Here is a 14,190-nt window from a genome sequence, read left to right as displayed (position 1 = left end):
GTGCAAAAGCAGTGCGAACTAACTGGTGGTAGTTAACTAACGTTACTGCTAGCTATCTTGTTCTACTTGTCTCCGACACTGATTACAGTTTAGCTAGCAATGAGGTCACTGGCCGTGGCCTCTCTGATCAGTGAGCTACCAGCTAACGTTAGCTGGCTAGCAAGTTAAATACACGGCAACAAGGTGTACTGTACCTGGATGCCATCTCAGGGCTAATTTCCGATATACCTTCTTCATATCATCATCACTCGCGTCCCTTTTGACACCCAACACCTCGTAATGACACTTCATTTTGAGTTGAGCTGGTTCAGCTAGCTGAAATCCACACGATTTGGCCTGTTGCTAATGTTAGCTAGCTAAAGGCTAAGCTAACAGCCTTCTCTGTCCTCAAAACAGGAAAACTCAGTATAACAGTAACCGAAAGTTATGAATAACAGTGGACAGATCTACAAATAAATGTAATATTTATTCTACTTAAAAATGCATAGTTTGTCCTTGTATCTCAGCTTGAAAAACACCGCACATCGTGGACTCTGGTCAATAGTCACTCTGCCGGTTGACTACGCGCTTAAATATGACGCAATTTATCATGGACAGTCTTTTCGTAAAGAAAAAGGTCCTAAAGAAAAATTAAGCAAGCTTGATTTCTGTTGATTGTGAATATGACAAAAAAAAAATAGGTGTGAAACTGGACGCCAACAATTCTTAACGTTTTAAATCCACCTTGGTGTGCTTATTTGGATACCCATTAGCTTTTGCAGAGGCAGCAGCTTTTCTTCCTGAGACCGACAAAAAACATGACAAGTAACAAAACACTGATAGACAAGAACAGTCACACAAATCATGTGTGTGTTTGTGTGTGTCCCCTCACAGACAGTCGCAGCCTTAAAATTAAGTACATTTTGCTGTTTGCTTGAGTAACTGGAGATGGGAGTTGCATGTAATCATGGCTCTGTTATGATACTGTGGTTTTTTAAAAACCTTTTTTTTAACTAGGCAAGTTAGTTAAGAACAATTCAATGACATTTCAATGACAGCCTAGAACAGTGGGTTAACTGTCTTGTTCAGGGGCAGAACAACAGATGTTACCTAGTCAGCTCATGGATTCAATCTTGCAACCTTTTGCTTCCTAGTCAATGCTCGAACTAGTCCAACTACCTGCCGCCTCAGACAGACTGAAATGTTGGTGTTGCAGTGAATTCATTTTGGACTTGGGGGGAATGTGAAGAGACCCCTACGGTGGCATGTCTTGTGGGGTATGTCTGGGTGTCTGAGCTGAATGTTTCTGCAGACAATCTGGAATTTTCATTCCAGTAATACTTCTCAAAAACTATTAGAGGAAGCAATTAATCTCCCGTCAACTCTCAACTAGGAAAGACAGGCATGTATGTTGTTGATGTTAGTTTGTTATGTGCAATTAAGGCCAAGGCGTGCTGCTCTGTTCTGAGCCAGCTGCAGCTTTGCTAGGTCTTTCTTTGCTGCATTTGACCATATTGCCTAGACAGTAATCAAGATGGGACAAGACCAGAGGCGGAACAACTAGTAGAGTTCATTTTTCTGTAAAAAACACAGAAAATCTTTTAATAACAGACAGACCCCTCCCCAACTGCACAACAACTTTGTCAATATGACTTGACCATGATAATTGACCGTCCAATGTTGCATCTAGGAGTTTATCTTCCTCACCACTCACACCCTTTATACACACCTCCAGTTGAGGTTTAGGTCCAAAGATAATGCTTTTAGTTGTAGATGTTTTAAAGACCAGTTTATTATGAATCACCCATTCTGATACTGACTGAACTCCTTATTTAGAATTTCAGGGAGGTCACTGGCTTTGGGTGCCGACATGTGTGTAATCAACCACATACAGTGCATTCGGAAAGTATTCAGACCTCTTCACCTTTTGTTATGTTACAGCCTTATTCTAAGGATCAGCATGGCGGCAGGTAGCCTAGCGGTTCGAGCGTTGGGCCAGTAACCGAAAGGTTGCTAGATTGAATCCCGAGCTGACACGGTCATATTCTGTCGTTCTGCCCCTGAACACTGTTCTTAGACCGTCATTGTAAATAAGAATTTGTTCTTAACTGGCATGCCTGTTTAAATACATTTGAAATGGGTTTTAAAAAAAATTCTCATCAATCTACACACAATATCCCAAAATGACAAAATCTTTTTTTTTTATATTTGCACATTCATAAACATTTAAAAATAATGATTTACTTAAAAATCAGATCCTTTGCTATAAGACTTGAAATGAGCACATTATACATCCCGTTTCCATTGATCATCCTTGAGAAGTTTCTACAACTTGACCTGTGGTAAATCCAATTGATTAGACATGATTTGGAAAGGCACACACCTGTCTATACATGGTCTCACAGTTGACGTCAGAGCAAAACCAAGCCATGAGGTCAAAGAAATTGTCCGTAGAGCGCAAGACATGATTGTGTCGAGGCACATGGGGAAGGGTACCAAAAAATGTGTGCCGCATTGAAGGTCCCCAAGAACACAGTGGCCTCAATCATTCTGAAATGGAAGAAGTTTGGTACCACCAAGACTCTTCCTAGAGCCCGGCCAAACTGAGCAATTGGGGGAGAAAGGCATTGGTCACGGAGGTGACATTGGTCACAATGGTCACTCTGACAGAGCTCCAGAGTTCCTCTGTGGAGATTGGAGAACCTTTTCAGAAGGACAACTCTGCAGCACTCCACAAATCAGGCCTTTATGGTAGTGGCTAGACGAGAGCCACTCCTCAGTAAAAAGCACATGACACCCCGCTTGGAGTTTGCCAAAAGGCACCTAAAGGACTCTGACCGTGAGAAACAAGATTCTCTGGTCTGATATAATCAACATTGAACTCTTTGGTCTGAATGCCAAGCGTCATGTTTGGAGGAAACCTGGATTCTAATTGACTCTCATACCATGAGAAACAATATTCTCTGGTCTGATATAATCAACATGAACTCTTTGGCCTAAATGCCAAATGTCACATCTGGAGGAAACCTGGCACCATCACTACGGTGTATCATGCTGGTGGAATTCTTTTTTAAGCTGCAGAGCCTGGGAGACTTGTCAGGATGAGGGAAAGATGAATTTAGAAAGTACAGAGATCCTTGATGAAAACTTGCTCCAGAGCGCTCAGGTACTCAGACTGGGGTGAAAGGTTCACCTTCCAACAGGACAACGACCCTAAACACACAGCCAAGATAATGTAGGAGTGGCTTCAGGACAAGTCTCAATGTCCTTGAGTGGCCCAACCAGAGGCCAGACTTGAACCCGATCAAACATCTCTGGAGACCTGAAAATAGCTGTGCAGCGATTCTCCCCATCAACCTGACAAGAGTTCAAATCAAATCAAATGTATTTGTCACATACACATGGTTAGCAGATGTTAATGCGAGTGTAGCGAAATGCTTGTGCTTCTAGTTCCGACAATGCAGTAATAACCAACGAGTAATCTAACCTAACAATTCCAAAACTACTACCTTATACACACAAGTGTAAAGGGATAAACAATATGCACATAAAGATATATGAATGAGTGATGGTACAGAACGGCATAGGCAAGATGCAGTAGATGGTATCGAGTACAGTATATACATATGAGATGAGTAATGTAGGGTATGTAAACAAAGTGGCATAGTTTAAAGTGGCTAGTGATACATGTATTACATAAAGATGCAGTAGATGATATAGAGCACAGTATATACATATACATATGAGATGAGTAATGTAGGGTATGTAAACATTAAGTAGCATTGTTTAAATTGGCTAGTGATATATTTTACATCAATTTCATCAATTCCCATTATTAAAGTGGCTGGAGTTGAATCAGTGTGTTGGCAGCAGCCACTCAATGTTAGTGGTGGCTGTTTAACAGTCTGATGGCCTTGAGATAGAAGCTGTTTTTCAGTCTCTCGGTCCCTGCTTTGATGCACCTGTACTGACCTCGCCTTCTGGATGATAGCGGGGTGAACAGGCAGTGGCTCGGTTAGTTGTTGTCCTTGATGATCTTTATGGCCTTCCTGTAACATCGGGTGGTGTAGGTCCTGGAGGGCAGGTAGTTTGCCCCCGGTGATGCGTTGTGCAGACCTCGCTACCCTCTGGAGAGCCTTACGGTTGTGGGCGGTGCAGTTGCCGTACCAGGCAGTGATACAGCCCGACAGGATGCTCTCGATTGTGCATCTGTAGAAGTTTGTGAGTGCTTTTGGTGACAAGCCGAATTTCTTCAGCCTCCTGAGGTTGAAGAGGCGCTGCTGCGCCTTCTTCACAACGCTGTCTGTGTGGGTGGACCAATTCAGTTCACAACGCTGTCTGTGTGGGTGGACCAATTCAGTTTGTCCACCGAGGAACTCAAAACGAAGAGTTTGAGAAGATCTGCAGAGAGAAGAATGGGAGAAACTCCCCAAATACAGGTGTGCTAAGCCTGAAGACTTGAGGTTGTAATCGTTGCCAAAGGTGCTTCAAAGTACTGAGTAAAGGGTCTGAATACTTATGTAAATGTGATATTTCAGTTCTTACATTGTCATTTATGGGGTATTGTGTGTAGATTGATGAGGAGAATTTTTTTTTTTAATCAATTTTAGAATAAGACTAACGTAGCAATGTGGGTAAGTCAAGGGGTCTGAATACTTTACATTCATTCTAGCTTTGTAAGTAATTTGTAAAAATGTCACGTCGAGAAAACTAACCGCCATGAGGACACCACACCGTATGTATCTGATGTTAGAGAAGCTTTCACTGAAAAACACTAGGTTATATTGGCTAATAGCTCTCCATGTGATTGCAGGTGATGTAAAGCCACAGCAAGTTTCTTCAATAAATAAATGTATGCTCAAAGGCTGCACTAAAATCTAACAATACAGCTCAGACTATCTTATTATGCATTTCTTTTAACCAATCACCTGAAGTCTCTTTGCATTTCTTTTAACCAATCACCTGAAGTCGCAGTCAGTGCAGGAAAAGTTCAGTGCCCTTCTCTACTGTAAAGGAATGCTTAGTCAGTTAACTTCTCTGAAAAACAGCCTTTGGTCTATTTTTTTCAGTTTACTAAGAACAGGCAACAAAATTGAATGGGTGGCTGTTTGAGCCAGCAAAGGGTGCTTAACTAATTTTAGGCATTTTTAGCTTCCTTCTCTACCTGTGGACACTCATTTAGGCTTTGGTGAACGAAAGACAGCGGTGGCGACATCTCTGTCAAGTGTTTTTGACATGGATATTATAACTATATTAGATTTGCAATCGATATTGACAAGGTTGGTCAAGTTTACTAACGCAGGTATCAAGTCAAAGGAGGTCCAGTCATCTGTAAATCAACCTGACATCTTCAGGAATGAACAGGAGAAATAAACACTAAAATGGAGACTTTATTTCATAATTGTAAGAAAAGCTGGACAACAGAAGGTAAAGTTGCTTTAGTACTTTTTTTGTTGCAGCAAAAAAAAAAAACACAAAAAAACCCCATTCAACACAAACAAGGTATTCTGAACTGGTCCTTCACAGGCTGCAGACTCAACCCTGGCCAAACAAATGTCATAATTTGTCTTTTCCCGATTCCTTTTAAACGCATTGGAGAAGATTCTAGGTCACTCCCTTCAAACTTCTCGTTTGAGTTTTGAAAATTAAAAAGAGACATGGAATTGAGGAAAGACAAATTGACAAAGAACCAATTGTAATCACTTTCCAGATGACGTCTAGAAGACCCAACAAACCAACCAGTCTCTAGCCTAACGCTTCTGCTTCCTCTGTCGTTTGAAAGCCTTGTGTTTGTTCTTCTTCACTACTTTAGCTGCAGGAGCCTCCAGCTCAATGTGGACTGGCCTCTCCTCAGCCGGCGTGGCAAACACGTCATCTGTCACGTCCCTGGTCACCGCCTCCCTTGTTCTCCGTCCTCTTCAGCTTCTGGAGCTCCTTGACCATCTGTTTCTCCTTCAGCCTGGAGGCGGTGGCCATGCGGATCACACGCCGGTGCTAAGGGGAGATAGAGACAACAATGAATTACGCTGGGACAGTGATTAGTTATGGTCTTCCTAGTCTCAATATAAGTGATCAGATGCCCGGTGCTGTGGGGAGGGGAGACAGAACAACAATGAACCAATCTGATCTAGAAAAATGTAACCATAATTCAAGACTGCCCCATCACCAACAGTACACAGTCTAACTAAGTGATCACAGTCACCAGTACAGCTTTAGTTCATTGTTGTTCTATACCTACAGAAGATAAAGGTTTGATCTACCAGTGATTTAGGGTGGGGAGTCTACTAGGAATCAAATTAAATATTACCGTGTTCGGAGACTCGAAGTGTGGGTTCTCAAAGAGTGTGGGGCCGCCAAAGCTCCCTGGAATATTTTGATGAGGTTCAGGGCGAGCGAGGTCCAATTTCTACCATCGATGCATCTTCCTCAATGATCTGTGGGACACAGAAATAAGTCAAAACACATGTTGCATTAATCATTTTGGCCATTCGAGAACATTACTTCTAAATCAGGGAGTGTTACAACACGCTGTTCGAAATGATCAGAGAATATATTATATTCCACATACATTGAGCACATACTGTATAATGGAAAGGCGAGCAAGTTAGTTAAACTCACCTGATAGTTTCTGAACCATATCCTGTTGTCTGTTATGGTGAACGTGAAGACATGGTCCACAAAGGGCTGGCTCCTGGGGTGGTAATGGGGAGTTGAAAATGTCTACAAAAAAAACACAAAAACTCACTTCTGAACTGATCACAACGACACAAGAAAAGCGAAACAACTAATAATGGTTCTCACATTGTAATTTTTGGGACCAAATATTTCTGCTGCAGCAATAATGAAACTAACCTGGATAAAGAGTTCCTTCAGCAGCGCATAATGAGGCTCCGCGTCAAATTGCTGTTGGGTTGAAAATAAATAGAAACATGAATTCATTAAACAGTATCCCCGTACATCTTGATGGTGAGGCCCATATGAAGTTAGTTTCAAGAGTATTCCGTTACACATTCCCTGACCCCGATTAGGAGATTTTCAATGTATTTTGCATTTTAATCCAGGACTAGGCATAAATCTGTGTCCGGGAATCATGTTGCCGTTCACCGAAACCGCAATACTCACAGGATCAAATGACAGCAGTGGTCTGGATCCCTTCAGACAGTTCCCTGTCATTTTGAGTTCGGCGAGTGTGTGGACTACAGGAAGAGTAAAAGAGTGAAATATGATGAAGCTGTAGCCCGTGGTCATTATTCTATTCCATCATAGTCATTCTTATCCAGAGCAATTAGGGTTGCCTTGTTCAAGGACAGAGATTTTTCATCTGGTCAACTCAGGGATTTCGGTTACTGGCCCAACACTCTGAACCACTAGGCTACCTGCCTCCTCTACACTCTGAACCACTAGGCTACCTGCCTCCTCTACACTCTGAACCACTAGGCTACCTGCCTCCTCTACACTCTGAACCACTAGGCTACCTGCCTCCTCTACACTCTGAACCACTAGGCTACCTGCCTCCTCTACACTCTGAACCACTAGGCTACCTGCCTCCTCTACACTCTGAACCACTAGGCTACCTGCCTCCTCTACACTCTGAACCACTAGGCTACCTGCCTCCTCTACACTCTGAACCACTAGGCTACCTGCCTCCTCTACACTCTGAACCACTAGGCTACCTGCCTCCTCTACACTCTGAACCACTAGGCTACCTGCCTCCTCTACACTCTGAACCACTAGGCTACCTGCCTCCTCTACACTCTGAACCACTAGGCTACATGCCTCCTCTACACTCTGAACCACTAGGCTACCTGCCTCCTCTACACTCTGAACCACTAGGCTACCTGCCTCCTCTACACTCTGAACCACTAGGCTACCTGCCTCCTCTACACTCTGAACCACTAGGCTACCTGCCGCTATTTGATACCGACAGCTGTTTAACCACGGTTACTTGATTGAGACAAAAAAATATATACATTTTATTTTACCTTTTATTTAACTAGGCAAGTCAGTTAAGAATATATGTTTATTTTCAATGACTTAGGAACAGTGGGTTAACTGCCTGTTCAGGCAGAGGCAGAACGACAGATTTGTACCTTGTCAGCTCGGGATTTGAACTTGCAACCTTTCGGTTACTAGTCCAACGCTCTAACCACTAGGCTGCCGCCGCAAATTCATGTCATTTCACACAAACTCAGGCAATGACACTCACCATTCTGAACCAAGAACTTCGCAGATGGTCCGTGGGGAACATTTGCAACCCTATACGAAAAGAAAGTGACTGAAATCATTACATTTTAAAAGGTGACATTTTCATAGACATGTCAAGTGACAGGAAGCCATGTCAGGGGACAGGAAGCCATGTCAGGGGACAGGAAGCCATGTCAGGGGACAGGAAGCCATGTCAGGGGACAGGAAGCCATGTCAGGGGACAGGAAGCCATGTCAGGGGACAGGAAGCCATGTCAGGGGACAGGAAGCCATGTCAAGTGACAGGAAGCCATGTCAGGGGACAGGAAGACATGTCAGGGGACAGGAAGCCATGTCAGGGGACAGGAAGCCATGTCAGGGGACAGGAAGCCATGTCAGGGGACAGGAAGCCATGTCAGGGGACAGGAAGCCATGTCAGGGGACAGGAAGCCATGTCAGGGGACAGGAAGCCATGTCAGGGGACAGGAAGCCATGTCAGGGGACAGGAAGCCATGTCAGGGGACAGGAAGCCATGTCAGGGGACAGGAAGCCATGTCAGGGGACAGGAAGCCATGTCAGGTGACAGGAAGCCATGTCAGGTGACAGGAAGCCATGTCAGGGGGACAGGAAGCCATGTCAGGGGACAGGAAGCCATGTCAGGGGACAGGAAGCCATGTCAGGGGACAGGAAGCCATGTCAGGGGACAGGAAGCCATGTCAGGTGACAGGAAGCCATGTCAGGGGACAGGAAGCCATGTCAGGTGACAGGAAGCCATGTCAGGGGGACAGGAAGCCATGTCAGGGGACAGGAAGCCATGTCAGGGGACAGGAAGCCATGTCAGGGGACAGGAAGCCATGTCAGGGGACAGGAATAGAATGCTTTTGTGTGTTTGGCAGAGAGGATTTGATGTTAACTTTGACACTCACCACATATAGAGATCCTGCTTCTTCTTTGCTTCAAAGAATAAGCATTTGTTGCAGTTCTTGATTTCACACACCTCGTTTATGACGAAGAGTTTGTCCTTTCTGTCCATTTTTGTATCTGTAAGAGTAAGGTCAAATCTCCTGGGTTATACCCAACTACACACATTGATCAATATCACTAAAATCACTGAAATAAGAAAACACAAACATGTAAAAAGGAACAAACTGAACCAGTATTTGGGCAAGAGGAGATTAATATATGAAGTATAAGCCCAGTTAGCTACCATTCATTTCCCCATTAAACAGCTCTGCAAGCATCATGCCAAAATATGTTCTTTACTCACCAAATACGGAGTTTGGCAGAGCAACTGTCGTCATGCAAATTCCTAAACAGGTCTTAATAATAAAAAGTACAAGCAAACCTAAAACATTTGTCTGGATAGAATCTGGTGTTTTTGACCAAATCCACCTCGTCGGCACCTCCAATAAAATCACACACAGGTTGGCCTAGCCTTTGATCATGACTCAGTTCCATTACACACAAGTCATTGAACAAACAAGTTTTCTGTACCCGGGGGGGGGGGGTCAAGAGCCCTGACGCTCAGTCTGAACATTAACACACATTACATTAAAACACACCTTTCCAGGGTTAGTGTTACCACACATCCATATGGCTATGTTACAGAACATGATTTGTTATTTGAAAGTAAAGGGCTTTGTGTTTCAACAACCGTAACGCAATTTTGAATCAATTCACGTTTAGATGGACTATTTGGCTGCCAGAGCCAGTCTACCTCTGAAGATATTATATAAAGAAGGTCCTTGGACCATAAGGTGTAAAGGTAGGCTCCTTAAGAGTACATCTCAGGCAAAGGTCAGCTGATCCAGCAGTACAGTGTCCCAAAAGATCATCGATTTTATCATGTATAACAGTGTATGAACGTCATACCAAAGCCATTGTTTCAGACGTACTGCACACAAGGCAATACTATTTCATGTAAGTATATAAAGTAGACAATATAGTCTACGTTTTCAGTGATCTTCCCCAAGAGGTGGTCAAAAACAATACATTGATTATTTCCAAACAATATACTTTTTCGGATACTTATAAATGTTTTATATTGATATTTTTTGGGAAGTATACTGCACAAAAATAGAAACTCTACATGTTAAGTGCTGGTCCCATGTTTGAGCTGAAATAAACAATCCCTGTTGGTCAGCATTTCTCCTTTGCCAAAATAATGAATCCACCTGACAGGTGTGAAATATCAACAAGATGATTAAAAAGTGTGATCATTACACAGGTGCACCTTGTGCTGGGGACAATAAAAAAGCAAATAAAATGTGCAGTTTTGTCACACAATGGCAGATGTCTCAAGTTGAGGAAGTATGGAATTGGTATGCTGACTGCAGGAATGCCTCCCCCAGAGGTGTTGCCAGATAATTTAATGTTAATTTCTGTACCATAATCAGCCTTGATTAAGGCCTAATGAATGTATTTCAATTGACTGATTTCTTATATTAAATGTAACTCAGTAAAACCATTGGAATTGTTGCATTTAAATTTTCTGTTCTACCGGAGTCCATTTTGTTTGTTGCTCAGCGAAACTCCATATTTGATAAGTAATGAACGTATTTTACATTATAATGCTTGCGATGTCTAATGGGAAAAATGTTTTGTAGCAAACTAGGCTAGAGAAGAGACTCGTGATATCCATCGTCTCCTCTGCCCACATACTGGTACAGGAACAAACCTGCTTTCGTGTGTGGCATCATTGTCCTGAGGTCCTGCATCAAATGTCGTGTTCTGAAGTTGATGCCCCTTGAAGAGAATACAAGAACTCGCTCTTTGTTTCTCCACTTACCCTGGAAATCAAAATCCAATTCATCAACACATTGTTTCATAGATGATCGCTACAATCATGTAACATTAGTCCATGTTGTTATGTCGCTGTTTTTATACAAGACAAATATGTAACGATTAGCTACCTTTCCAAGTCAACGAAGTGGCGAGCAATTTAATGTTTGACACACACTTACCATTGACACGGGTGCTGGGACGGTGATTTCTTTGTTCTGCTCCATCTCTGTAGTTTGGGGTTTATTTCCATTTTCTACTAATTTCACTTTCTTTGCTTTTCCACCTGGACCCTTTCCTCCACGTTTTCTCTTGAGCGCCGACATTTTGATTTCTGACACGCAGGCTCAGAACCGTAAGAACAGAGCGAGGGCAACACACGTGAGAGCAGGACAAACATATAAAACAGACGCCACCTGGCGCCGCGGAGTTGTATTGCGAGAACAAACAAGATGCTGCTGGTCGAAAGTGGTAGCGCCAGTTTTACATTGGAAGCTAAAGTGGTAGTGTCAGTTTTACATTGGAAGCTTAAGTGGCAGCGGCAGGTTTACAGTGGTAGCACCAGTTTTACATTTATTGTCAATACTAATGTTCACATATTTATCAAAAGTGAAGGAATATTTTGATTATATAAATATTGTTTCAAGTTCCTTGTAAACTTCCAAACAATGGGAGAGCAGCATTAATTCACAGAAAGCAAACCAAAAAACTAATTGAGAAAAACTATTAGCAATTAATCATTTTCATTTTAAAATGTACCAGAGCCAACACTATTTACAAATAACACAGTCAAAGAATACAATCCAAATAACGGGGCCAACTGGAAAAAAAAGAGGCAAGTTTTGCTTTAGAATAACATCTAAAACATTTGAGCCTCGTATTCTTGTACAACAATATTCCTATTCTCCATACTCCTCTTCCACTTCCTCATCCGGACAGCAGTAGTATTCAACGAAGCAGATCTGTCCATCATCATTCCTGACCAAGTACTGCAAAGACAGGAACCCTCTGCTGTCTGTCCTCACCGAGACCTTGCAGGATAGAGCCAGGGCCTTGGTGGACGGCTTCAGGAGAGACATCTTGTACCTGACAAAAAGCACATCAGCAAAGTGACAATCCAGTTAGCATGTTCTTCGAAAACCATAATTATCCCAGTGAAAGCCATACCCTCAGAGTGGCCAACCAGCAAAAACATAATATAGTAAATTAATTGTGTTCACGTGCACATTTTTTGGATTTCTAGGAAATGCAGGAATCTGTAGTGCCACACTTCCCAAATATCCAAATACATGATGATAATACAGTATATAGAAGATTAATGTACCTGTTAGTCTGAGTCTTTGTGCACTGAAACAGCTCCATCATGTCAGAATCTTTTTTGGGTAATCATAATGGGCATTCCCAGAATTCCCAAAGGTAGACAACCTAAACATGAAAACAGATAAAGAGAAGAAAGGTTAACAATGGCAAGATTATACTCCTCGACCATCATCCTGTAGCTGCAATGATCTCAGTACAACCAGCGAACTTGTCAAGAGTATCCAGCCTTTTGGTGGAATGGCCAAAAGGTTTTGGACAGACTGCTGCAGACAGAGACTTCAGTTAAGAGTCCTTAATTCGCTACAATACAATGCCATTGTGAGATTTCCTAATTTAAAAAAACACAACACAGTATTAGTATTGCACCTAAAGTATGGCTGACTGGGAGACATGGTGATCTGCAGGACCTCACTGGTCATGTCCAGCTCAGAGAAGGCCTCCTTCAGACTCTCCGACTGCAGGATGACTTTATTAGTCACATTGGTGCTGCAGAACTCAAAGTCTATGGGCTCCTCTGGCTCCTGGGTGTTGATCTTACACACCGTCACCACACCACCCTCCTCTAGGAACAGGGTCAGGGGGTAGCCATATCCGTTGTAGCACATCCGCAAGGCAGTGGCCACTCCTTCAACAAAAAGTAGACACGAGACATGTTAGTTACTTTAGTAGCTTTAATCATGTTTTTAGGTTCACCTTTTAAAATGAAAGGTGTGGCTGTGACTCTCTCCTAGAATAAAAAGATGATGATTTTATTAAGGTTAAAATAATGGCGTTTTGACCTGCAAAGTCTTCATCAGATTGTTTTGTAAATCACCCAGGAGAGATCTGAAAGGATATCAAGAAGACAGTCTTCTTCATTACCTGGTACTGTGCTTCCCCCGAAGATGGTGAGACAGTCCAGAAGAACGGTCAGATTGACCTGGAACCCCACTGAGTCCTCTCTGATGGTAAACTCCTGGAAGATCTCAGCCTGGAAAAGAATGACAACATTAACAAGACATGACAACACAGCCCATCTAATGGTTAATGACTCAGAATTAGTGTATGTTGATATTCCTGCACTAACCTGAATGAAGGCATTGGCTTGCAGACATTTAGAGTCCTCCACAGTGACTTTCAACCCGTTTGGTGTGGCATTGAAAATTGCATGATCTTTGAAGGTGATAGCTTTCAAGATGTTGGACAGATTCCGGACATTGTCCAGACTAGCTACAAGGACGTAGTTGTCACCTTCAGTCTGAGACTGAGTAGACAAGGGCATTTTCGATCTGAAATAAACCAAATCAACAACAATCAAAGGATGAAACCAAACTACAGTAGCTAGCTAGATTATTGAGATCAAGAATAGCTCAAGTTAACATAGCCAGTCTAGCTGTCAGCCCACTTCAGCCGGCTAACGTTAAGATAAATCTGATCTGCCAGCGTTAACTTTATATAACCAGTAACGCTGTGTCACACTCACACAATTGTCACTCGTTTTAGAAGATTAATCTTGATGTATCAAAGTCTGTTGACGTTTTTGAAGAATCGCGCCATCTGAGATTTCTTAACAATACTTTTACTTCCGGGTGTTCTTCTTCGGTGGTGCATGCCCTGTCTCAAAGCCAATTGCAATATAATTGAACGATTTCGCCCCTTCTGTTTGGAGGTGTTTAAACAACTTAGTTTTCCAGACAGTACCTTGTACATTATTGAGGTGTCTACACACACAAAAAAACACATCGCAGCCAGCCACGACCGGGAGACCCAGCGGGTTTGGCCGGCTGGGATGTCCATGTCCCATCGCGCTCTAGCGACTCTTTGTGGCGGGCAGGGAAGCTGACCGTAGATGGCTAACTGTACAGCGTTTCCTCTAAAACATTGGTGCGCCTGGCTTCCGGGTTATTATTTTAGTTAACCTTTATTTAACTAGGCAAGTCAGTTGAGG

The 14,190-nt window shown here is 42.7% G+C and overlaps 1 protein-coding gene, 1 long non-coding RNA gene and 1 pseudogene across 3 annotated transcripts; 1 reads left to right on the top strand and 2 right to left on the bottom strand.

The window, feature by feature from the left end:
- Positions 1-5,351: 5,351 nt before the first annotated feature.
- On the bottom strand, positions 5,352-11,430 carry LOC127926741 (ribosome biogenesis protein BRX1 homolog; annotated as a pseudogene).
- Positions 8,248-9,089, top strand: LOC127926742 (uncharacterized). 2 transcript variants are annotated; one of them, XR_008125002.1, is made up of 3 exons: positions 8,248-8,741; positions 8,803-8,882; positions 8,984-9,089. It is a non-coding gene; the product is annotated as an uncharacterized LOC127926742 (long non-coding RNA). The 2 variants fall into 2 exon arrangements; XR_008125001.1 differs by having other exon boundaries at positions 8,964-9,089.
- A 59-nt stretch (positions 11,431-11,489) lies between the features above and the next one.
- Positions 11,490-14,075, bottom strand: LOC118391569 (cell cycle checkpoint protein RAD1). The gene is given in 7 exon segments (XM_035783076.2): positions 11,490-12,029; positions 12,268-12,320; positions 12,323-12,368; positions 12,630-12,888; positions 13,125-13,233; positions 13,330-13,531; positions 13,726-14,075. Coding segments are annotated over 6 exon segments (849 nt in total). The 5' UTR covers positions 13,525-13,531; positions 13,726-14,075; the 3' UTR covers positions 11,490-11,842.
- Positions 14,076-14,190: the final 115 nt, after the last annotated feature.

This window comes from Oncorhynchus keta, unplaced genomic scaffold (assembly GCF_023373465.1).
Source record: "Oncorhynchus keta strain PuntledgeMale-10-30-2019 unplaced genomic scaffold, Oket_V2 Un_contig_8147_pilon_pilon, whole genome shotgun sequence".
Classification (NCBI taxonomy): Eukaryota; Metazoa; Chordata; class Actinopteri; order Salmoniformes; family Salmonidae; genus Oncorhynchus; species Oncorhynchus keta.
This window is presented reverse-complemented; position numbering and strand designations above follow the sequence as displayed.